Source organism: Anopheles darlingi, chromosome 2, assembly GCF_943734745.1.
Source record: "Anopheles darlingi chromosome 2, idAnoDarlMG_H_01, whole genome shotgun sequence".
In the NCBI taxonomy this organism is placed as follows: domain Eukaryota; kingdom Metazoa; phylum Arthropoda; class Insecta; order Diptera; family Culicidae; genus Anopheles; species Anopheles darlingi.
In genome coordinates, this window is record NC_064874.1 from 8,232,501 (window position 1) to 8,257,500 (window position 25,000).

Below are 25,000 nucleotides of genomic sequence, written 5' to 3' on the forward strand. Positions count from 1 at the left end.
CTCATTAGGAGAAATGATTAATATTTGATGCTACCAGGTCCTTGCTGCTTCTTTGAACTATTTCTCCTTTGTACGCCAGCTACTGGTACAGAGGTGCAATGCTTTTGTATCTTAACCGTAGTTTTCTTGTTCATTACAACACTTACTTATTAAACTAATACAGAACGAGTCTGAAAATGTAAAACACACTAAGCAATTCATCCGTTTGGCTATCTAAACACACACACAATACATGAATGTAAAAAAAACAAAAAAAAAAACAAAACAAAATACAATACAATCCCGATAACCTCGCCAAAGCTGCTAAACCGTAGTGAACAAATTGTGCTAATAAAATATTTATTAAACTAAGAAAAAACGATGGTGACGCGTGGTGGCAAAACTGAACATTGCAAATTGAAATGTTTAATCTAATGATTCATTTATGAAACAATTCGAAATGATGCATTGGTTCCATTAATCGAAAACGGCTAAAAAAATAGAAAAAATAAAGCGAGTAGTAAATGAGGCAAGTAGAATGCAACGCGAACTTCGAACAACAACAGCAACAACGAGGGTTGGATGAAGATGCGGGTTGATGAAGCAGAGTTTGATCACAGCCCTTCTTCTGCTACTTCTCGGTTCACGGCGTTTTGTGGGGGGGTGTAACGGTGTCCCACACCAAACACTGTCTCCGTATGGTAGTTCATTGGTCCTACTGGTTTTGGTTCAACACTTCAACACACTGACCGCTACTGCGTACAGCGACGCCGACGGTGAGCGGTGGACAGGGCAGATGACAACCTGTTCGATGATCGAGCCTTCACCGGCGATACCACACCTTTGGTCGGCAATATCCTTTGGCTTGTAGCAGCACCAACACGACCGGAACGAACCATCTGTCTCAACCTGAGCGCCAAATGCTCATGTTCGTGCGTCGTAGAGCTAACGCTGTAACCATGGTGCAACGATGGTAATAACGGCGAAAGTTGTTGTCCTGTGCCACTCCTGCGATATTCCTGCTTCTCGTTGTTGGACCGAAGCGCTCGCCGCCCCTCGATCAGTGCTTCGCCATTAGGTACCATCGAGGATCGCACCGGTGATGGAGTGATGACCGTTTTGAGGCGCTTGGAATGTAACCGTGTACGTGGTGTGAGCGGTAACGGCGTTCCAGCCTCAGCAGCACTACGCTTTCGTACCTTCCGCTGGCTGTTGCTGCGTGTTTCGTAGAAGATCGTCAACACACGATCGGTCGCGGCACCACCGCTTGACGAGCGCTGCTGTTTCTTGGCGCGCGATTTAATAATACGATTCATGATGGCACGCGTTGTAGCCGCTTTGCTGGTAGTGGAGGATGCCTTGTTCTCCTCATCGCCACTAGCTCCGGAAACGCTTGATGGTGAGAGGCTTGCATGATCGACCAACACGTACGAGGAAGAGATTTCATTAATCTGTACCTCCGGTTCGGGCGAAGAAGGTGGAGACTCTTCCAATTCCGGATCCGATCCAGTAACGCCATCGCCATCACCGTCGGCACTTACATGGAGCGGACTCGATAGCTCATCGTACGCTTCGTAGCTCGGATACTCGTGGTTCATACGTGGGAGCGTTTTTGGCGGAGAAGTAGAGCAAGATGGTTCACAGGGTACCGCGAGAGCACTGTTGTTAAGCCGATAGTCATAACGCTCCATCTGGTAGGACGCTGGTGAGTGCTGATGTCCTCCGTGCACACCGTGGTAGCCGACCGATGGCGTATGGTGGTCGTGGTGGTGATGATGGTGATGATGGTACGATGCTCCATGATCGTATCCGTGGCTTAAGCCGACGTTCGCAGACGCTGGCCGTTCCTCGTCACTCGTATACTGATGGTGCGTGTAGTTGTGGAAATCCTCTATTATGGCCACATTCCCTCCACAGTAACCTCCAGCGTAGTGTTGCCCGTGATAGTAGGGATCGTGCGATGATTCGACCATTTCTGCTCGCAAACGTTCCGATTTGGTCTGTAAGTTGGTCAGTGAGTAGCTGGGATCCGAACGGTGGTCGTCATCGTGCCGTTCACTATCATCACTATCACCCAACGTATCATCTTCCTCATCGTCCGGTTGATGATGCTCGTCTGCCTCGACGCCTTCGGGCGTTGTCGGAGCGTACATGCTGTTGGTGTACGAGTGGTCCGTGTTTTCGAAGCTGCGATCCAGCAGCGAGTTGTACGATTCGGCGAAGCTATCCGACGAGTACGATAGATCGTGGTACGAGGTAGATGAGGTTTCCGTCGGACAGTATTGATCGTCGGTTTCGATCTGCTGTAGCTGTTGGTGTTGATGTTGATGTTGATGGTGTTCGTCCTGCTGATGCTCATCATGGGAATACAATGAATTGCCGGTGGGAGCGTACTGATGCACCACCGGTGGCTGATAGTCTGGCACCGGATGATGATGTTGATGATAATTGCGCTCGTTCGGCATCGATGGTAATGCGCCTCCTCGTGTGATGCAGTCAAACAGTTCGTACATGTTGCTGCTGCAAGTTGCTCCGGACTCACTAGGAGCCCGATACTCGGGCGTGCGTTGAATCGTGTCCTTAACAGATCGCAGCACATCTCGCTTTGGTGGACCCGGCGGATCCAGCATTATGATCACGACAGAGGTATTGTCCGCCTTCATGTTGCTGCGGCTCCATCGATCGAGTGCTTCGTTGACCAACAGTTTGCTGGGATTTTTCCACTCATTCCGTCCCTCCAGAGCAATGCGAACGTTTTCCATCTCGGCGTTTCGCACCAGCTCGACGGCGTTCTTCGGTGTTAGCACGTTCCACAGTCCATCGGTGCCGAAGATTAGACATCTGCGAACCAACGAAGAAATAACATCAATATCAACGGTATCAGCGAATGCGCAGTGAGGGTTAGCTACTTACCGGAATCGCTTTGGATCAATCTTTATCACCGACACATCCGGTACGGGACTCACGATGAACTTGTTGACGGCCGAGTTGTAACTCCACAGATCACCGAGACTTCGGGCGACGGCCAAGAATGGGATTTCATCGAACGGTGTACTGCGCCGTACTGGCCCCTTATGACCGATGCGTGGCCGGTTCCAAACGACGCGCGGGACACCCGATTTGGCCACCACTTTGCCACCGCAGCTCATGATACGCATCTTTTCGGCGTAACTCTCCGGTTTGTGATCCTTGGTGAGTGGTGTGGCCACCCAGCGGCAACCCTGGGGATCCTCGTGGGGAGCACTTCCATCGTTCGCTGGATCACGATCACGCTGGTATCCGAGCACGATCCCCGAATCGCCGACATGGCCAATGTAGATCTTGCCGCGCCGTATAAACGCGATGCTTGCCGTCGTGCCCGCCGTACTTGGCAATCCGGACGACGTCTTGGGCCATTTATCTTTGCATAAAAACGGGACAAAAAAAAGAGATAAAAGGAGAGAAATCAGCAGGCGCAAAATGATAACAAAAAGCCACCGCCGCCGCCGTGAAAGCGAGGTTGATTGGCATTTAGCTGAGGCGGCGGCGACGGCGTTTGCGTGTTTTCTTTTGCTTCACAAAATCCAAGTGGGCTGAGTGTACCTGACACAACACGTTCCGTCACGATTGTGTGGCTGCGTACGTGCGTTTGTGCGCGGCTTACGTCAACCTCGAAAGGGGGAAAACCAAACAGGAAAGGACCTGAAACGGGCAGATAAAACGACCGCAAAAACGCGCCTTTTTCGACAGGCGACTGGACAGTTGCCGTCTAATCAAAACAAAAGGAACTTCAGCGAAACGGTGCGTCGCTTTTCGTGGAAAATTTTCATCAACCCATTTCAACGCTGACTGCTACGTGAGCGAGAACGAGATGCACGATGCGGAGATAAAGTGGATTCCACCGTAACGAAGCGAACGGGAGAAAGAGAGCGCGAACCGAGAGAAGGGAGACCCGTGGAACGTTGTTTACCTTGCTCGCGCCACATCGCATGGTGTGTCTGGATGTAGCCTTCACGGATCGATTTCAACACATCCGTATCGTTCTCGGACCAAAACAGCTTCTGGCTGACGATCGTGTTCATCAAGTGCTCCTTAGCGAACAGCGACGCTTCCGCACCGCCATGCCCGTCGTAGATTCCGAAGAACGCGTACTCCAGATTTTGATCATTTTCCGTCTGCTGGTAGGCGACGGAGAAAAAGTCTTCCTGATACTTGCGCCCCCCGACGGACGTGTGGCCCGTCACGCGAATATTCACACCGATCGACATGTGCAACTCCGCGATGCTGATACGCAAGAAACGGAGCAAAAATTATCACAATTTCACCTTTCTTCGCGGAGCACTGCACTTTTTTGTTGCGAGGTCCACACGCACGAAAATAGAAAACAGAACTGACAACGGGTGATGCTGGCAGCACGGTCAGCAGGCGTCACCTCGGGGGGGTCTTTCGATGGTCCGACTACCTACGCAACACACACACACACACACACACACACACACAGGCACGGTTGATTTTTCAGTTAATTTAGCAAAATTTGCTTTTTAAACTTATTTTTCATAAATAGAAAACATCGGTAGTCTGGTTCGCATTGAATTGATCTCTCTAATTCATCGTTTTATGTGTTGTAAATTTTTGGTAAATAGTTTTTATTAAAGTTCTCATCACATTCTAGTTTTAAATTTTATTGCACCAAAGTTTTCGACTCGCAATCTTTATTGCTATTCATCTTGTACCTTAGGAAAGTTTACTTTGTGGAGTGAAAACGAGTTATGTGCTTGTTGCTCCTAGAACACCCTGTATCGCTATCTCTTGGGCATCCGCCTCTCGATGAAGATGATTGACGAGCTGATATCATACGCATACGCTGTACGATGATTGTGCAGTTTTTTGTTCGTTTGTCTTAAAGATCGCCCTAAGCATTATTCAACAAATGGAATCATGTCCGGAGCACCGTAGTCATTTTCATGTCATAACCGACATCCAACAGCTATGCTGTCGATCGCTTCCTTTAAGGCGATGATCGCGTGCATGATCATTAGTGTAGCGGATGGGTTGCGCTAGCCCCCCGCCCCGCTACAGTATATGATTGTCCTTGTACTTTTGCGACCAAGTACACTCGCTGTTCTCTTTCCATTCCGAGCTACCCTCTCCTTCGCGGTACTGCTCCTTCTTCCATACGGGCACCGACTTCTTCAGCTCGTCGATGGTGAAGTGAACGGCTTCCAGGCTCGATTGGCGATGCGGTGAGCTGATCGCAATGACCACGGATGCCTCCTTCACCGGTACCGTGCCCAACCGATGGTGAATCCCGATGTTGACCACGTCCGGCCATCGACCGCGAACCTCCTCACACAGGTGGTTCATGGTTTTCAAGGCCATCGCCTCATACGCCTCGTACTGCAGCAGCACCACGGTTTTACCCTCGAAGTTGTCCCTCGTTGTGCCCACGAATAGCGATACCGCACCGCAGCTTTCGTGTGCTACCAGCTCGCTCAGCGCACCAACGTCCAGCTTGTCGAACGTTAGCTTAATATAATTCATGACGGTCTGCAGTTCTTGTGTTATCCACCGGATATCGGAGGAATTACGGCCAGCTCGTCTCCGTTGTGAATGCGAATGGTTTCGCTCAGATCGTCACAGTACTGCTCGTTGTGCGCTAGTATGAGATTGTTCCGGATGATCGACAGGTTGAACTGATTACATATCAGATCCAGCAACTCCGAGCACCTGATTTCAGCCCGTGGCACGAGGAAATCCTCCACGTTTGACTTTCCCGCGAGTTCGCGGGATTTGGCAAAGAACAACAACTTAACACGCACCGAGCTCGAGCTCATAATTCCATAGAGTTGGTTAATTTGTTTAGAAACTCATCACTTGCGGAAGTATTTTGCAAAACGCACTGCAAAAAACGCGGCGAGCGAACTTAAAAAAACATGACAATTTTGACGGCTCGACCCCGATAGCACCCCTTGTTCGATCCCAGTCGGCCACGGCATTCCCAATATGGGATATATTTTGTATCAATATCTGAAGCAGATTATCGGCGTGATTTGTGAACTTGTCGCTATGTATCCACAATCAAGACTAGCCTATATCATTCTTTTCCAAATGTTACTGTATGATATAGGTTTATTATTAGATTCTTTTATTGTAGTTAAACAAATTTAACCAACATGTTGCGCCCATAGTCACGATTCGCGGCTCGGTCGTTTCCACTTCGTAAATAATCGGCCAGGGAAAACGGTGTGTGCTCGCGGCGGCGATTCCCAGATTTCCGTTGGTGGGTTCGGTTGTGAGTTTCTGTGATTTTTACGTGATGCCCGGTCCTCCCCGCGGAGACACCGATAATCCTGCCTCGGTATAGTTCTGTCCTTCGCCTGGACCACAAGGACGAGCCTTCCGAAACGTGTGAGAAAGGACAAAACCGAGAAGGGGTTATCCTTGGCCAGCGCCGGTCATTACCGCAGTGCGTGTGTGTTGTTTTGTGTGTCCTCGCAAACAAACACCTGCTCCTTCGTGGCACGGAGGACCAAATGCAGTCATCGTCATCACACCACCACCTGCCACACACCCGCCGGCGACGTGTCCCTCCGGCAGTTCCGTGCAGTTCTAATTAAGGGTCCTTTTTCCGGCTTCCGGCTATCGTTTACAGTCACTTCCGTCCCAACGCGCACTCTCGTAGCAATCAGTAGGACCCCCCCTCCCCCTGGCTGATGGCATCGTCCACCGTGTCGTATTGACTTTCGTGGCATCATCACTCTCCTCCCCTGCCAGATCGCAGCAGCCCAGTTTTCGCCTACATATCCTTGAGGTGCGCGAACCTTCGTTGGCCCGGATATCATCGCAGTGCCCCGGCGAAAATCCCTGCAGTGAAGTGCAGCAGTGACCAGTGTGTTTGTGTGTGCGCGCGCGTGTGTGTCCGGCATTGCAGTGTTGTCGGTTAGTTGTGTCCTTGCCTCCAGGAAGTGCAATTTTGCGAAACAAATTTGCACTTCCTTCAGAAAGAACAAAACTCTTTTTCGTCGGTTTAACATATTTCGATAATCTCTAGTTAAAAACCCCTGGTACATAAATTTGCATACTTTTCAGCCCGTTCAAAATTACCAGTAAGCATCGGTCACCGTCGTCGTCGTCATCCGCCCAGGCCAGGCTTACTTCGTTTCGTGCCAGTGCAATTTTGTGTTTAGTGTAAATTCGCTTTACCAACCAGTCCGCATCGAAATCAGTTCGTCACCGGCGGCACCACCACCGCGCCCTGCCATTCTGCCACATCCGTTGCAGTAGCAGACGCGTAAGTAACAACCCACTCTCTCTCTCTCTCTCTCTCCCTCTCTAACTTCCACACTGGTCAACCCTATCAGGGGAGGGGACGTTACAATAACGCTGATAAGCTATCAGCCGGATTTGCTGCCGGCGCCCCCGGCGGATCAGTGGCATGGTTTTGCGAAAGCGGAGACTACTGTGCGAGAGAGCAGCATAATATGCTATCCACCATGGTGTGCACGGGCCACGAAAAATGGGCTCGTTCGTAGCAACATTGTTGTTGTAACCATGTCAGTCCCATTGTCAACAACCAACAGTAGCTCCCTCTTCTCCCTGTGGTGGAGAAGGGTGCGATGCAGTGCAGGTCATGCGTGCCACTTGATTCTACCGCCGATGGGGTGGTTATGATCGTGACATTGTGTATGGAAACCAACCTCCCTATTTTTGGGAGGTGGGGTCATCGCGTGGCCACCCCGATCTAGATCGATTATTGAAGCACATACTCGCACGCACGGACGCACGCACGCACGTACAGGGTGCACTGCGATTCCCATATGCGCGAACCACCAACGACCCACCAATCGCAGCAGCTTGAAATGGCGTGTAAACAACGATTCCAATGCCTGGCCTGGTGGCCATCGTTTGTCTGAGGGGGAAAAACATGCTTTTTGCCACCGGAGTGGTGTGCTATGTTGGCCACGGACCATCGTGGTCCGATTGTGTTTGAGAAGTTTCGGTGTTTTATTGGCATTACTTCAAATATTGCCTCTACTCCCAGCCCACAACGTGGTATCCGTGACCCAGTGTGTTTGTTTGCTTGCTTGGATGTATTCAAAGTGTTTGCCAAGTGTGTTAAGCGGGGAAGTTGGCATGGGCAGCATCATCGGTTGGATCATCCTCTAGTGCGCCGGGAGGGCGACATCGGAGTTGGCCTTGAGTCAATTGGGAGAAGAAAAAGTAAAGAAAAAGGGCCAATAAGCACTTACTGTTTCCTGTGCATGTGTATTGAGCTGGAGAAGATCCATAAATGAAAATTAATCGGGGAGTTTTGTTAAAAATCCATCCCTAAATTACCTCTTTCGATCGAGGGCTAATTGATTCAAAGTACCAATTAGACAGTCAACAACATCAATCGGAAAACCCCTCACGCCACATCATTATTGGTACGGCCATGAAAGCGAGTAAAGGAAAATGATGCTTTCCCCCCCCCCCCCCCCCACACGCTCTCCCAAAATTGTTGCTCCACGAGCGGTCCCAAAAAGGCGTCAAAAGCTATCAAAATTAACCAATCAATCATTGGCCAACGGCAGACAATTCGCGCGCTCGCCACCGCTCGCGACCTGTCCGCTATCAACAGGTTTATTATTCCATGCAAAACGACAAGCGAAAGGTCCTTTCGGGTCCTTCCGAGGAGCCGGAGTCTTAAAACTTTACGTCCCGCCATTTTTCACATGCAAAACGACGACCATTCCAATGGCTACACCGGCTACCCCGCCCCCCCTAGTAGTGCCTTCACAATGGAACGTTGAATGAATTTCGAATCGTTCCGAAGCCGGGGCTTGCCGGTTGATCGAAAGTCATGACATCAGCCGGCATACGGACCAACGGCAAATGGTGGGTTGAGCAGGAGGCACACGCTACTAGTACGCGCGGAGTCCGTTTCCGTTTCACGCAAAACATAATTAAATATAGCAACTTTAATCGTACGAATCGCAGGGGAAAGGTAGCAAAAAAAAGCAATAATAAAATTGTCTTCAAACAGAACCACACAGACACCACATAGAAAGCACAAGACAGAGCAGCAATCGTGAAGGCGGTCGCGGAAAACCACCGGAAACGGCATTAAAACGCGGTGGCGTCCTGGGGCCTACCACCGATAGGGACTAGAATATCGTGTCCACCGTCGGTGCCTGGGGTTAGTTTATTAATTATTAAATTCCGTGAATTGCTGCACCCTATACTTCTACCATCGCTGTCACTGCTGCTTCTGTTTGTTATGGGGTTCTGTGTTGTGTAAACGGCATACCTGGGCCCGAGGAAGATACACCTCTTACCAGCCTGATAGTAAGACTCAGCAAGGGAATCGTAGCTCAACATCGCGTGCGTTGATGGTGTCCGCCGCGTCGGTGAAGCTCGCCTTTTCTAGTTGGTCCGTCCCGGGTTTGATGTTAAATTCGAATGAAAAGCGACGTTAAACTTCGCCTCCCCGGACACTACCCCGGACACCCGGAACGAGAAGTTCACATGCCGGCCCGGGCGCTAGCTGTCCACGATCTTGATTCCTGGAGACATTCCGCACCGGGGGGGAGCGCCTTCCGCCGCAAGGTGGATTATGATGTCATTTCCCATAGGCCACGTGTGCTTCCTGCTACTGCTGCTGCTGTTGCTGGTGACATTTCCGTGTTCTTGGTCTTTGTAGGGTTGCGGCTAGATAAACTTCTTGTCCAGCTTGAGGCAGCGGGGAATTCTTCGTGAGATATTTCAGAGTAGTTTCGGGTGCCTTGGAATGTCCGCATCGAAGTTGCACGAGTATTGTGGCACGAGAGAATTAGCCGGCACAAGTGTGGCCACTATGTGATTGTATGTGAGAGGTTCGTTCACCCCTAAATTGATGTTCGCGGACACACGGACGCACCCTTCGCGTGCGTCGGAAGTGACTCATTCCCTGGAGAACCTGCTGGTTCTAGCTTACTTGGATGGCCTGCAGAAGAAATTCGTTGTACGAAAATCGATTCTCAATTGCACTGGGATGACACAGAAGGCCATGTGTGCTAATTCGATTCGCTATGACAGCACCTCCCCCGCTCCCCCACACGAGTCAGCACATTTTCGGACATTAAGCGGCCATCTTGCGACGAGTGTGACTAATTGCTTGATGATGGTTTTAAACCACAATATTCTGGCGATTGCTAAGTATTGTTAGAAGGGGTTCTTTTGGGGCGCAGTATGCCGGTCTTTCGCAAACTCACGCTTCACTGACCCCTTGACAACGGGGTAAACACACACGCACATACGGTCTTCGGTACGGTTAGCATTGACGGAAATGACTCATTCATTTTGGAGTGGAGTATACTGCATTGACACGTCACCTCGCTCTCCAGCCAAGGCAGGTTAAACGGGAAACGTCATCGAGATGTCCCGATTAGTTGCCACAAACACGCACTCACACAATGCGGAATAGTGTCGGACTTCCATTAGCGCCCTCCCTTCGGTTCGATCGATTGGCAGGTCCTAGCGAGCTAGCTGCCTTGATATGATGTTGAAGACGCTGCCGATAGCCACGGAAACACAATACCAGGATCGACGTTCTCTCACTCTCTCTCTCTCTCTTTCTTCCTATTGAGGTCAATGAATTGCCTGAAGGTCCTGTGTTCTACGGTCTGTGGTGGTTGGTATGTTGTGGCGATGTGACCGAATTTTTTTTTTATGACTTTTCCTCGCCTTTCTGCCCGTTCCAATCAAAACAAAACTGACGCCAGCGTGCGTGCGTCAGTGTCAACCTGGCCCAATAAATCGATCCACACCTTTAGCTGGCCCTATTCGAACTCCCACAACATCCGCCCGGCCGGGCGACAATCGACTCCGATTTTGGGCACGAATGCTACGTTTCCATTTGCATTTTAGGCCAGCTAACGCCCGCCAGTCGGCCATTAAGACCCCAACGCGATACGGAAATACCGGCGTTCGACCAGGAAGCTAGACTAACCGGGGTTTAGCCGGAGTTCGTTTTCAGGTGGCATGCCCGCGACCATCAAATTTGCGCATTTGTGTGTATGCATATAAATGCAGAGAACTTTGTGTTTACGCACATGTCACTACACATATATCATGTGCTTTTATGGGACTTCTGTGGGCTTGGGACTGTTCCACTTCCAGGAGCGTATTGCATCGGGCAGCGTCGCCATCGGAGGATACGCGCGATTGAAGCGATTGATCGTCTCACATAAACACGTCAACAATTCCGGGTGAGCATAAAGTGGTTCCGCAAAAAACCTAGTTCCTGCTTCAACTTCAAGCGAGGGTCCCAACCTACATCAACCGATTTGTTCTTTGCGGTCCAGGACCCTCCCGGGAGGTGATTCCACCAGCGCGATAAACCACCCAAAACGGCGGCACTAAACTATGTTGTGTCAAGTGGGTAGCTCCGTTGCTAAATGGCAAAAAGGGAGAGATTCTACGGGAATCCTTGGTCTAGGGTATCACCCTTACCTAGGTACCAGCAGAACGGAAGTTACTGTCTGGCGGCTCCAGGTGCTCCAGATTCACTTTTGTGTTTTGGTCGCTACCACCAGAGGCCACCGACAGTATGATTAATTTACACTAATTATATGACCCTAGCTCATGCAAGCGAGCGACTCCTGAACAACCGAAAAGTAACTAAACATGACCTTTTCCCCCCTCTTTTCCTTCGAAAGGAAGCTAAGGAAGGAAGTGCAACTAGGGCCGCTCTATAGGTGCTCCGGGTCTAACTCTGAGTTAACTTTCGAATGGATCGCTCTAATGGATAAAGTTTTCCGCCTTGTACCTCGATGCTTCGGGGCTATGTCTGAGGTAGTACGAAGTAGTACCGAAATGGGTTACCGGGGGGTTTGAAGGTTGTTGTCGCCGTTGCATTTCATTCTTTGGACGGGGGACCGAAATACGGAGGAAAAGGACGTGGCTGCCTTGAAGCCTATCGAAGATAATAAGATATAGTTGTAGCTAGTAGCTTACTGTGAACAAGAATTTCGGTCAACGGAAGGGGTAGAATCAGTAGAAGTAGATGGGGAGATTTCTGGAAACATTTCCTTTTCGGTTATATCTGTATACCTTTAGTTTAGGGTTCAGGGCTCAGGGCAGTTGGTAAAATTAGCAGAAGCTACTGCGACTAATCAAAATTACGGCTATGACGGGACTTATTCCACCAGTGCCTACTCTGTAGCTACACGACTTCGACAACCAGTTACAATGGCCTTCTTTGATGCTCGTACGGCATATTATGAATTCTAATCATGACAAAGCCGAGGAACATTGTCTCCGTGAGCACTTCTGATGGTCCAGTTTCTTGGCCCACAAGAAGCGCAATTCGCATTATACTTGCCCAAAATTACAATCTACTCTTGTAGATTGCCCATTAGCTTTCTTCTTCCTTTTAGTATGGTCCACTTGGCACGAAACCAACACTTAGCATGACAGCTTTCAGCCCCAGTCCTCCAGTAATATATTGCGAAAATGGTGTCCGCGTGTGTTATCTGTACGCCAGGCGGGCTTCACATTTAGTTCAATGAAACGCAACTGGCCCACTGGCTACAAAGTTATTGGTAGGTTCGCAAAAGAAACCAACCAGATATAATTATTACGAGGAACTGATTACGGAACTCACACGAAACCGTGTGCCACGTCATAGCGAACCCCCTCGCAAGACATGCAAAATCTGTCGAAAAGGGTCAGGCTTCCTGAGCACCACATGAGGTGTCCCGGTGGCAGCAGAGAAAAGAGATTTTTTTGTTGGTGTTGCTTATGCTAATTTATGCTGGACAGCAGCAACAGCAGCAGCAAACAAAACACTTCAAACGGTGCACACCCTCGCGCAGCAGCGTCATCGGCGGATGGAAAAAAACGGGGTTTTTTGTTTTGTTCTTTTCGCCAACCGCCACTCTTCTTCCGGCCCATTACCATAGCCGGTACCATTATCATCTTAAATTACGGTCCCCTCCACTATCCAATACACTATCTAACGCGCTCACCGCCACACCGCGCTGACTGCCACACACACAGACAGGACTGACATAAGCGACCGTGCACCACGCCGCGGAACACGGAAGAAACCGATTATTGAGCCACAGAACGCCTCTTTCATGCCACTGTCCGAGGACTTTTCTTGGCACCGGGGGAATACCGAGGAAAAGATACGCGGGTGTACGAATGCGCCAGTGGCGGCCCAGTTTACCACTCACATAAAATAATATGATCTAAGTTGTATTCATAAAAAGTGGAATAGCAAAGAACGCCACGTTTTGGGCCATGTTTTGAGCGCTAATCGCGACACTTCATGCTCCGTGGTGCGGGCAGAGAATGTTGCGCTTTTATCTGTTGTCCCGCCCCCCCCTTCGAGGCACGCCAAAAACAAAGAACGAACCATAAAGCGAGACCAAATTCCAACATTCTTTTGCTCTCGCTATCCGATGCTACTCCAGTTGCTGGCACTGCTGCTGCTGCTACTGCTGTAGTCAAACACTTAATAATCATTTTTAGGACGCCACACAACAGGAAAACACCTGGCAGAAGGTCCTTGCGCCACCAACACCACCAGCACCGAACCGAACTCATGACCCATTTGCATGGTAATGCAGCACAGTGAGAGAGTACGGCTGGTCGGGCTCTCCTTCTCAGTGACCTGCATAAGCGCGGATAATCCAACATCGAAAATCACGGACAAGCCCGAAGACAGTTGGCTTCGAAGCACCTTCTTCTCCCAAAGCCACCGATTTTGGGGGAAGGGGACGTGCGACGTGTCAACCGTCTTTGGTGGCCATTCTGCCAACATGGCACCGCCTGGGAGACTGTCTTGCATGACTAGACTCAATTATCGTCACCAGCACCACCAGGCCAGACGCAACCGATGGGCAACCTGGAGTGGGCAGAGAAAGCAAACATTCGAAGAATGAAATGTAATAATAATATAATCGATGTCATAAATCCCATCCCTATAGCGCTTAGCCAACAAAGCATAAACCGGGCGACCGGGAGTCCCAACGCAGATCGCATTTTGTGGCATATCTATTCCAAGAGAGAGAGAGACCACCGTTGCCGTCCCTCTGGGGAGCAACATCTGCAATTTTAATCGATCGCGCACGTCCGCATGGAGCGCAAATGGAATTACCGTCAGGAGGAAGAGGAGGAGGAGAAGGGGTTGCTGTATGCTAACGAGTTAAAAATATGTTTTATGCCCCAAGGCCAGTTATGCTTTAGCAGCATCAGTTCCCCGTAAAAACTGCGTCGCCCAGCACTACGTTCCGATGATTTATGTGCGCTCTGGATGGTCGTTGGTTCCGCCTCGCGCATCTCGCAATGCATTTTCTATTCGTCGAACCGAAATCGATCTCTTTAACGATCGCGTAGCTGCAGCTATTGCCATGGCTCATAACACACCGTCAATCACCATCATCAACTTCTGTCAGCGGCGTCATACTGTCGGATTTTTGCGTGTTTGTCTTTTTTTTTTGGGGGGGCGGATTGCGCGTTTCTGCAAAGATCTCCCCGGAGATCGGATCGGAGCGAACACCACACGCATATATTGCGACTTCATCAGCTGCCGGTCTGCCTGCTGGCCTTGAGGAGCGATGATCGAATCGTAGAAAAGTCCGCGAAAGTCTCTCGTGTGCCGTTCGACGCTCGTGTGTTGGAATATGGTGCGAAGATGGTGCGGCACCACCGTCGTGTTTCGTCGTCGGTCATTATTGTTGTCGGTGCGGGTATTAAATCATTGATTGCCGCGATGATTGAGTAAGTGTTCGATAATAGGCGTGTGCTTGCGAAGTCGGAGATGGACACCAGCACCGATGGTCACGATTTGCTTGTGCAAATGTTGTTTCTTCTTCGCGTCGCGGCTGGACTCGGACACTTCGGAATCGGACAAGTTAATGAGGAATCAATCGTGACGTGATTGTGAGATTGAGCTGTGGCAACGAAGCGTGGTACCGAACGGGACGAGGCACGACTATTAGAGCTTGGCTTTTAATTGTCCCACTTCCATTGCCGTAGTAAGATGGCGGCGGTTGCCTTTAATTGATTTAATCCAAAACCAACTTATCCGACCGTCTTCATCTCGTTCGCTGCCAGATTCGCCGATTTCGCATCATAAAACGTTTTCAAAGTTTACATTACAACAGCCGGTTGGTTTACATTGCCTGTCACCACCCTGTTGGCGCCCCTGTACACCGGTTGAACCGTGAACGCGCACATCCCGCAACACATTTTCACCCACTTTCCCCGAAAAAAAGATACCATTTCCCCCTGCGCCCAGAGGTGTCCAATGTGCGTGTGCTTCGACACACAGTAACAACATATGCGCACCTCCCCCCCCGCTCCTCCACTATGTGAAGCTCATCCAAGCGGTCAGCCTGCTAGGGAAATCTGGCCCTGGGGGAAATGGCCGTTTTTGGGTGGAAAATTGGGCGTCCATGGCCGTACGTACGGGTGCAATATTGTTAACACGTTACGGTGAAGTGTAGCGCGAAGCTAACGCTACGCTGTTGAGGGAGAAAGCTAGTAGGTACATGCCCACCCCCCCCCCCCCCCCCCCCCCCCCATATGACCACGCCAATCTGTACCGCTCTCTGGCCCCGCTCGATCGATGTGAAGCAGTGCATGGAAAGGCAAGCGGACGTATTAGGTAATCGGGCGGTTTGGTACGCGTTACGGAAAGCACCATTCCACCACGCACGTTTTAATGTTTTTTGGTCTGTGATATGCTCTAAGCGAGAGCGATGATCGCTGATAAGCGCTGGACGAGCATCACTAGGAGCAGGAGAAGGGCTGTCTGACTGGAGGGTGTGGGGGTGTTTTGCAATTTTCAACCCTCGCCGGATTACGCCACCCCGAACATGTCGATGTTTACGGAAAAGTACCACTTTTCCGGACACCAATAACGGGTGCATGGTTTTCATTTCCTGCGACTTCCGTATGACATCCGTGGCTCGAGGTGAGGCTATTATGAAATGTATGTGTAGCAATATGTTTGATTGCTTCCAGTGCGCGCCCGCAGTGCATTGAATAGCAATTCGCAATTTACACTCTTCATACACCGACACACATACGAATGACATGGAAGGAGATGGAGGAGAATGCGCGTTGCACGCAATTTAGACATTTCTGCCACCAACCATTTCCGTGCCAGCGGAAGGATAGAACCATTGGCAACTATGCATTCCCCTATACGTGCTGTCATGGTTGTGGTGCATCGGCATGATACCAATCAACCGTGGACCTCACGACGTATCCGGGCAATTGGATGCACCATTCTTGACAATCGCAGTAAGCAAGTGTTGTACCGGATCGTGGTCTTGCTTCACTATGCTTGCTATGCTGCATTTGACGTTTAATGATGTGTTACAAGTGTGTAGCGGCGCAGCGGTTAGGCTCGGCGCCACTGCATGCGAAGGAAAGGTAATTCCCTTTTTCGCGAACCGTGGCCATTGTCACCTTGATCGAGCTTTTGATGGATTACTCGCTACATCCGGCGGAGGTGCGGGTGCATGGGACGTGTGGAGCACACTTCAAACTTATGCTGCAAAGCACTCGACAGCAGCACTTCACTCGACGGCACTGGCGGCCATGTAACGCCCCCATAACCTCACTTCCAGGACTCAAGGCACCCCCTCCCCCCCAGGGGCGTTAGTGGAATCGATAATTTGATAAATTATTGACGGTGGAATCCGTTCTCCGTGGGAATACTCGTGGCAGTGCACCGGGCAGCGAACCGGAGTAGTAAACGGTTCCGCCGGCTGGCGTGTATCCGCCATTCGTCGTTCGACGTTTTCGGGGCGCATCGGCACATCGGACGGGACGGAATGGTTTAGCACGCGTCAGGCCCAGCACAGTGCCGGTGTGCAGAGTGTAGCGCGTTGTAAGCAACGAACGTACGTTGTAAGACCGGTTCCCTTCGTCGGGGATTGCCGTGTGCGGTGCAGTGATGGACGGGTTGTTACGGATTCGATCAGGTCCGCACATTTGGCGGTACTCCTGCACCACCGCGCACCCAATTGAATTAGCGAAATTCAGCGCGCGCTTCCATCGGCGGAAGTTCGATTACCGGTCTGACAGCGGATCCATTTTTGGAAGTAGAAAATTGCCGTCATCTTCAGGAGATAGCCGTTGATGGGCGCGCGGTCGGTGAGTCGTGCCAAGCCAAACCAAGCCAAGAGTGATGGCTGGCTCGTTTATTAAGTTGCAGTTCTAGCGACATCCGGTCCGGTGGCTGGCTGACGCGATCGATTTTGGCAAAACAACGAATGCCGTCGTCGGCCTATGCCTTTCGAAAATCCGTTTCTGGAGAGAGAGAGAAAAAGGAAGTCGAACGTGGCGCTAACGGTACCAGACTTCCGCTTTTTTGCCCCAGCTTCGGTGTAGGCTCGTGGTTTTTCAGGGTTCGGTGTTCAGTGCGGTGCTATCGAGACATTTCAATGCCACTCGGAGTTCGGAGTTCGGATCGACAATCGCTCGGCCGGCGGCGGCGGCGTCAGGGTAATTAGGTATGCAGCGGTGCATGCGACATACCCAATGGGGAAGGAATCTCCACAAGCACAAGCGATGACTTCATGCTCGTAACGCAAGAATAGTTTCTGCTTTGCCGTGGATAGGAACATACACATAAAAAAATCATTAAAACAAAAAAAAACACACACACAATTCGCGAATGGTGCTTAATCGAGCGAAGTCATCCGGCGGGGCCCCCATTCACTGCGGGCAGCGACTTCTAATAATAGGTATCGACTTGCGTGCCGGGGAAACCTGGACCGTACCGAGCGGAACTCGGCGCGGGACGTGCTTGTTCTTGTTGTTCTCTAACCGCGTAGCGCGCGAGAGCTGATCCGACTGGCCCAGGAAGAGTAGAACGCATCACTGAGAGAACAAGACAACAAGAACAAGGTAGAACCATGAGCATGAGCTGCAAGAAGTTGCAGACACCCGCCCGCATCGTCGACTGTTGTTTGCTGACGACTGAAGATGACTTTCCGAGTGTCACGCTTGCCTGGTATGATCGTTCGATTTTTCCCCCCCACCGAAATGCTTCCTGCTGTGGTTCTTCTTCTACATTCCCGCGGTGCGCGGTTCAGACGTTTTCACTCACATGTTGTCTGGTGGAGAGGTACCTCCGCCGTGCATGATCGGTATGCGCATCGCGTTGAAGCCCTCTGGAACGGTAAGAGAGAGAGAGGGATCGGTTCTGTTTCCATTTTAAGCACTACGCGAACGGTGAACGCATTAGAGAACGTTGCGATGTGTTCGGTGGCCGGGAAGGTTAAATTTAAACAAACATTCCGTCATCGATTAAGCCGTCAATTGGCCCTCTGCCGGCATCTGCTTTTGCATCTTTGTTGTGCACCGAGTGTGTGGTTTGCCGTGGATTGTATTTGGATGTTCTCGATGAGGAGAGAGAGAGAGGATTGGATTTAACGATCCCGTTGGTAGGATATACCGGAACGATTCTAATGTCAGTAAAAGTGTCGATAAGTATTGAAGATATCGCTTCAAATTATGTCCCGAAAATCCCATTTCCATTATTATACGTTTCATACAGATTTTATGAGATTTAGTACTAAAAAAAATCTCAATACATATTGAATCCTAAAGTCTGCAAGGTGTTAAAGTATTGGTCCCCCAATCATTGCCATCGATTAAATGCCAATAACCCTCCATTATTAGCACATTTACGTGCTCTAACTAATAGGGAACGGGCGCTGTGAAAGTGTGAATCAGTCTTGAATACCTTGCTAATAGGACGGCCGGTTGACGTTGGCCAATTGCGCTTGACGTGGAGCTGAGTCAATATGTCAAAAAAGCATTGTTCCGTGTCTGGCGATGTCTGGCGGCCACTGTTGTGTTACCCGTTTTGTGTCATTTTGAACCGCATTCCACCGGAATCATCACAATGCGTGGTATGGATTTGAATTCTCGCGGCCCGAAAGCAGCTGCCGTTGCCCGTCGATAATGTGTGTGTGTGTGTGTCGCTGGTCTGGTGTCCGATACGGAAAAGCGTCGCCAGGCAGAAGCGCCACCAGTCCTAGACACCACCGCGACATGGCACGGTCGTCGACAACACGTCATCTCGTCCTGTTTTTTTTTTTTTTGCCTTCTTGTTTTGTCTTCTGAAGCCACCACTTTTCAGGACGAGTTTTGTCCTGGAATTCGCTTTTGGCAACCCTTTTGGCGCCGACCGTGTATCACCGTGGAGTCGTCTTCCGAGCAACAAAGTTTGATACGCCTCGATGGCCGGGAAATGGTGTAAAATGGAATGGTGCGATGGCTGCAGGACAGTAGTCTCTGCACTTTGCGTCCGGGACTTTTGCACGCGTCACAGCTGTTGGCGAAGATGATGGCAGTCACTAGACTGTGTCCAACCGAGCAATCCCAGCATGTGACAAGCTGTCACGCAGCAAATTGGGAGACATTCATGGTGGATCTAAAGGATTTCTTGTGACCGCCGCTAAATGTTCGTTATTCGTTAGGAAGGGTCCTATTCCCTATCCTATTCATTCGACCTTTGCCTCGTTGACGAATGTCGTTCTAGTAGAAGTCCGTCCGTCCGTCCGGTTGATGTCGTCGGACGTCATCAACCGGTAGCGCGGTCCAAAAACGGAACTCAGATGATTAATCGCAATCAAGGTGGTGGGATGGCGATAAGAGTGGTAGCAGTTCCGCCACGCCAGGGCGTTGATTGCGATAAAAGGGAAATGCAAGGAACGCGCACCATAATGAGCTTCCTCAAGGTGTCGCGCTCCGGGGACATAAAAAGGGGCCATTTAGAATCAGATTTTATTAGTTGCGGCGGCTAGACGTCGCTTATCCAACTAAGAGGCTCACCGTTTGCGTCAGAAGCGGACCACTATCTGGGCCAAGGATGATTTACGTTCCGTTAAGAGGAAACTATTAGAAAAGGAAATCAATTATTGAAAGTACGGTGGTGTTTTTGGATGGAAAGTTTTTGTTTTTCGTGAAACTTTCTTTTAAAAAACTGATTCCAAATGAAATAACAAACAATACGGTCTGACGCTGTCGCTGAATGGCGAAGCCGCAGCTCAAGTGAACGCGGTCTCCATTCGTGTCGTTCCAAGTAATTAGCCAACACTCGAGTCATTCCTTTCCCTTTCTGGCACCTTTCACCAACCGGGGCACATTGACCGTTCGTTGCGTGGTTGGATGGATTTCCGATGAGCGGAGTATATGTGTGTAGAGCCACCAAGTGACCGAGTTGAATATTCACATAATTAAGCAAAACGACGAAAACTGGAGTCATCGAACGATCGAACGATCGATCCTCAGCAGTGGTGACCGCCTTGCTAATGCGAGTTCGATGTTAGCGCCAAACTGCTTAGAGTGTCGTGGAAAACGAAGCGGAAACGAATGCTAAGATAAGGTGTTTTATTGTATCATTTGCAGGTTCCACCGGGACATCCTTGAACCAACCATCGCGCGCAATGCCGTAGGCGAGCGAGTGTATGCTATCGACTGCGTCCGTTTTGAATGAAAAATTTCTCGTGTGTGGGTAAGTAGCGGCCGGCACCTTAAGGCTTTTAAGGACCTCTTCGTGTTTTCCTTCCAGATTGGGATCTTAATTTTTAATAGCTCGTTTGTTAGTAATCCTTTTTGGGTGGTCGTGTGATTCAATCTCAAAACGGCATCCGCAGACGTAATGCGAATATGATATTAATCTGTTCGCCAGCTGGTATTGTTAGGTTTAGAAATCAATTATAACAAATATTTTGTTTTTGCATTACAAACAGCTTAGCTGGATAAATCTTCTTAAGTTGTTGTTTGAAAAAAATCAGTTGTTCACAATGATAGAAATCAAGGATTGGCACCAAAATCAAAGCTACAATTCGGATAACAATACAATCTACGATAACACTTAACGTTATGCATCCCACTGACGGAGTCGTAAAGGATAGGTCTTTTCACTTAAAAAGCGGAAGCTAAATAGTCACTTCCCTTATGATTTCCGCTCCTTCGCGCAAATATATTTGTATATTGGCCCACTAAACCAATACCCTCTCAATGCCCACCAATAATCCCAAGAGCCTACACTCCTCCCTGGCAGTCCTTTTTTTATGAATGACTCCAATGTATTGGTGAAAACGCCTTGCTGCAGGAAATTGAAAAAACGGAGGATCTCCCTACTCCGAACCGCTCGTCGGTGCATCGCGTGCATACAAAAAACACAGTGCCAACGATTGTCACACCGTAACCGGCTATTAACCAGCCACTCATCCGGATGCACTCGCACGAATGCACTCGCATGCACACCATCCAGTTCGCACATTCCCAAATATTTGAACTTCGCACCTCGGTCCCCTGCTGGCGTGTACTGTAAGGTGTGTGTGTGTGTGTGCGCGCGCTCGCTCGCTCGCTCGCAGGTAGTGTTAGTATTACGATTTTCAAACACCAGTCGTCGCCTTGGTACCCTGTTCCGGCCACTTCCGGCCGCTTGCAATTTTAATGCTATCCAGCCCTCCCCCTGCTCTGGTCGCCGGCTTTACGACGACGACGACGACGACGACGATGACTACGAAGGCGTTGGTGATGCATGTTTGTTATGGTTACTGGGCTGATGTTTGAACTCACGGCCTCAGCGACGCTACAGGGCGCAGACGGAGGGACGGTAAATGGGACGGGACGGGAATTCAAACAACAAAACCTCCGTTACCTTCCGTCCGTATGAAGGATATTGCACTTTACTCCGCCACCCCCAACCCGCCGCTTCTTCATACCACCGACCGGAACACCGAGCACGGAGTGAGTCCTGGAAGCGATTTGAATTCCAACTTCCTTCGGTTGCGGCCGAGGTTGAGATCGATGAAAAATTAGGTTAGGAACCGTCGTCGGACCGGTCCGTGGTCCTCACTAGGCGGCCCCCACCCGAGCTGTCCGGATTCGGTGGCAGTGTTCTGTCCGCGATTAAATCAAACCAAAATCCTCACTTCCCGGGTCCACCAGGCGAGGGCTGGTGGCTGCTGGTTGTGGTGGTGAGGGAAGCTAACCGAGGCAACACTCTATTAGGGTCAGGTGCGCGCGCCTCACTTCTGCCGAAAGTGCAACGAAGGTGTGAAGGTGTTGGCGCGAAGATTCGAAGGGGGCGAGAAGGACGAAGGGAGGGCCGTAGGCCATGCCTTAGACCGTGAGGATCGGTTTTTGGCAAAAAAAAGGTGTCGAATGTGTTTGTTGTTCCGTGGTGTGTCAGTCGCGCCGCGTTCGCAAGGCTCGTTAGCGCGCACCAGTTGCGATGGTCGTCCTCCCGGAGTGGTCTGTTAGTTCGGAAGACCAACCAAGCAGCGGCAGGGTTGCATAGTGAATCAGTGACCTCGTCCCTGTTGGCCTCAAAGTGCAGTTCCCTTGCCAAGGCCGGTGGTGGTGGGCTGGCTTGTGGCTGGTTGCTAGTGGCTAGGCGATTCCCACCGCTACACTGCGCGACATTGGTCGGTGGCGACAGGCTGGCAGACGTAGCCGGTCGCCTTGTGAAACATGTTGTATCGCGAACGCAACCAAATACGGCAATGTCAAAGTGGCCGTCTCCTTGAGTGTAGTGCATTTTCGAGGCGTTTGCAGCAGCACCGAACTGGACAACCGCTGCCGCTGCTGTTGCTGCTGTTGTTAGTGGTGGGCTTGTGCTACGTCTGGTGCCATTGAGACAGAGAGAGAGAGAGAGCCTACATTGCGCCCAACCGACATCGCGACGAGGACAAAAGGCACCGCAAACCCCTTACAGGAACACGAGACCAACAACGAGGCGCCGGTGGCCTCAATACCGATCTCTTCCCCCTCCGCCGGTGTGGTGGGCTTTGTGGGCGACGCCAGGGCGCGCGCGCGCGCTCTTAGTACCGACTGCTACCGACATGAACAACTTCCAGCGGCTGAGCTTGTATAAGTAGGTTTCACCCCACCGGTCAGCTCTTGCTTTCCTTTGCATTTCGCGACCAATTTCATCTCCGATACGATCCCTCGATCTGATCCGATCCGGTTGACGATCGCTCGCGGTAACGCGGCTGGGCTCGTGCGCTGTGGCGCATTCATTCCACGCTTTCTGTCTGAATCACCGTCACCGCTAGCAAGGTCGTCCACATCCAAATTTGGCCGTATATACTGCCAGCACCGGCAACCATTGTGACGTACCGTGGCACCGTACCGCGTTTGCCCTTTTTCGGGCATCCAACAGCTGATGGTTGAAGGCTGATTGCGCTAACGCACCCTTTTGCAGTCATAAGCCTTCGCTCGCTGGTATAGCGCTTCGCGTCGCCGCTAACACAGGATAACTTGTTGAAAGCCCTTCGAGCCCTTAATTGCCACCGGGGTTGGTGTTCGTGGAGCTGGCAGAAAAAAGTTTGTAACCGAATGCGAGCGAGCGAGCGAGCGCTAGAAACAGGTGTTTTGCTTGCGAGCGATGTTGGCGTCGAGTTTTCGTGGGAAGAAGCACTTGAAGTGTGGGGTCTCTGTGTAGTGAACGGAGTGAAATTAAATTAGAAAACTATTGTATTTATCATTAACTCTTGAATGTGATTATTCTCCCTTGCTGCGGATACGTTCGTTTGCCCAAGTAGTATCGTTATTTTATCCTTTTTCTTCGATAGAATGGAATACTACTGTAGAATCCGGGAGATTGGGACTTTCACTCTGCAAAAAAAAAAATCCGCTAGGAATAACCGTTACCTCCAGGCTACTGTTTTCTGTATTTCGAAATGACGTCTAAATCGACTTTACTATGAAGGAACGTTGTTAAAACATACCTAAAAGTTTCGTCTCTTCGACCTTTCGCTTTGAGGAACCTTAATCAACGCCATTTTTTGTGGTAGAAGATCCAAATGACATTTCTTGTAGTAGGCTACTTTGATGTACATTTTTTACATTAGTCGTTACATTGTAGCAGTTCTTTTATAATTTTTTATTAGTTTATGGCTCTTCGGTGGATAAGCATGCCATGAAAACAAATTGATGCTTGATGAAGAGTCCTTTATTTGCTTCAAACTATCCAGTGATGCGGATACGATCATTTTACATAAAAAAGGACAATATAGGTGTTTAATGCGGCACGTAGAGCAACAACTTAATTACTTGGCAGGACACATCGTCTGTCTACTTGCGTCTTCTAGCCGAGAATACGAAATAGAAGTACTGGAGGTGGAGGTAGAGAAAACATAAAAACACATAAATACGCAAGTCTTTCTCGATCACGAGAGTCACGATCGGGTCTGCTGTAGTTTCGGATTTGCTAAATTTGATTGTATTCTCGGAGCATACGATGTAAGAGCTGGGAGTCAATGAATTTAAAGTCTATTCCAGTTCGATCATTCTTTTTTTCATCATTCACTTCTGATTAAAATCCACGTCGGGAAAGTTTTCTTCGTACAAAAACCATTAAACTCAATTATGGCGAATGGTTTTTTTATCATTTAAAGCTATCGAAAATCGGGGAGACGCCCCACCTGGATCGTAGTGGTACGCTAATAGAAACCACCGAATGACAGTAATGTTGATGGCAAATACCGCACTCTGTTTCCGGCTTGATACGCCGCGCGTTTCGTGACCTAAAATGTACCCCTCTTTCCGCTTTCCGCCGCGTCGACTGGTAAAGTTTCGGCGACGGCCAACCATAGTCGTAAAAGAGGAACGCTACCGCTAAGAACTCTTCTCTCTACCCAGAAGGGCTCACCTGAGGAGTTCGTTTTCGTCTGGCTACAAACAGGGCGTCTGCGACGTTGGTGGCTGTGGTTTGCGTCGCGTTCGCGTCCTAGACGCGCGGCTCGATGTAATTGTTGCTTGGTTGTTTGTTGCTGCTACTGGCCCTCCGTCCATTTTTGTTGGTAACATGACAGCGCCGCGTCAGCCGCTGCTCCGTGGGGGGGTCCAATGCAAACGCGTGGAAATGGCATGTAAACTCCCTTTCGTCTCTCCAGCGCCAGGATCAAAAGGCTTGCAGGATGGAGTGAGAGCATGTCGTGAGCAGCCACAGCAGTTGAACCACAAAAGGCGGCCAAACAACAACCCCCGGCCCCCCGGGGGCCTCTGGGACGCGTGCATTCCGATATTA

At 50.1% G+C, this 25,000-nt stretch overlaps 4 protein-coding genes across 5 annotated transcripts in view; 1 reads left to right on the plus strand and 3 right to left on the minus strand.

Annotated features, from left to right (window-relative positions):
- Nucleotides 1-4,332, minus strand: part of LOC125951110 (uncharacterized) — a 4,817-nt gene extending 485 nt beyond the window's left edge. Inside the window, exons 1-3 of the mRNA XM_049679703.1 lie at nt 3,929-4,332; nt 2,893-3,379; nt 1-2,820 (exon numbers count right to left, since the gene is read on the minus strand). The exon at nt 1-2,820 is cut by the window's left edge and continues 485 nt beyond it. Of these exons, the coding sequence (XP_049535660.1) occupies nt 732-2,820; nt 2,893-3,379; nt 3,929-4,226 (2,874 nt within the window). The 5' untranslated portion in view covers nt 4,227-4,332 and the 3' untranslated portion in view covers nt 1-731. The remainder of the gene's footprint in view (nt 2,821-2,892; nt 3,380-3,928) is intronic.
- Nucleotides 4,333-4,582: 250 nt separating this feature from the next.
- Nucleotides 4,583-5,499, minus strand: LOC125951225 (molybdopterin synthase catalytic subunit). Its single transcript, XM_049679901.1, has one exon. It carries the CDS (start codon nt 5,497-5,499, stop codon nt 5,032-5,034), a length of 468 nt encoding a protein of 155 aa, XP_049535858.1. The 3' UTR covers nt 4,583-5,031.
- A 20-nt stretch (nt 5,500-5,519) lies between these two features.
- LOC125951236 (molybdopterin synthase sulfur carrier subunit) lies at nt 5,520-5,902 on the minus strand. Its single transcript, XM_049679926.1, has one exon. It carries the CDS (start codon nt 5,790-5,792, stop codon nt 5,520-5,522), a length of 273 nt encoding a protein of 90 aa, XP_049535883.1. The 5' UTR covers nt 5,793-5,902.
- Nucleotides 5,903-6,193: 291 nt separating this feature from the next.
- The window catches only part of LOC125951104 (tubulin polyglutamylase TTLL5), a 26,325-nt gene continuing 7,518 nt past the window's right edge, over nt 6,194-25,000 (plus strand). Inside the window, exons 1-3 of one of the 2 annotated variants that reach the window (XM_049679681.1) lie at nt 6,194-6,238; nt 7,048-7,249; nt 20,362-20,467. In XM_049679681.1, coding sequence (XP_049535638.1) covers nt 20,421-20,467 — 47 coding nt within the window. In that variant the 5' untranslated portion in view covers nt 6,194-6,238; nt 7,048-7,249; nt 20,362-20,420. Of the gene's footprint in view, nt 6,239-7,047; nt 7,250-18,362; nt 18,416-20,361; nt 20,468-25,000 lie in introns of those variants that run through there. The other variant, XM_049679682.1, reaches the window with a different exon arrangement.

Bases quoted from the DNA above. Each gene is read 5' to 3' on its own strand.
- LOC125951225 (XM_049679901.1), bottom strand. From the start codon at position 5,499: ATGAATTATATTAAGCTAACGTTCGACAAGCTGGACGTTGGTGCGCTG.
- LOC125951236 (XM_049679926.1), bottom strand. From the start codon at position 5,792: ATGAGCTCGAGCTCGGTGCGTGTTAAGTTGTTGTTCTTTGCCAAATCC.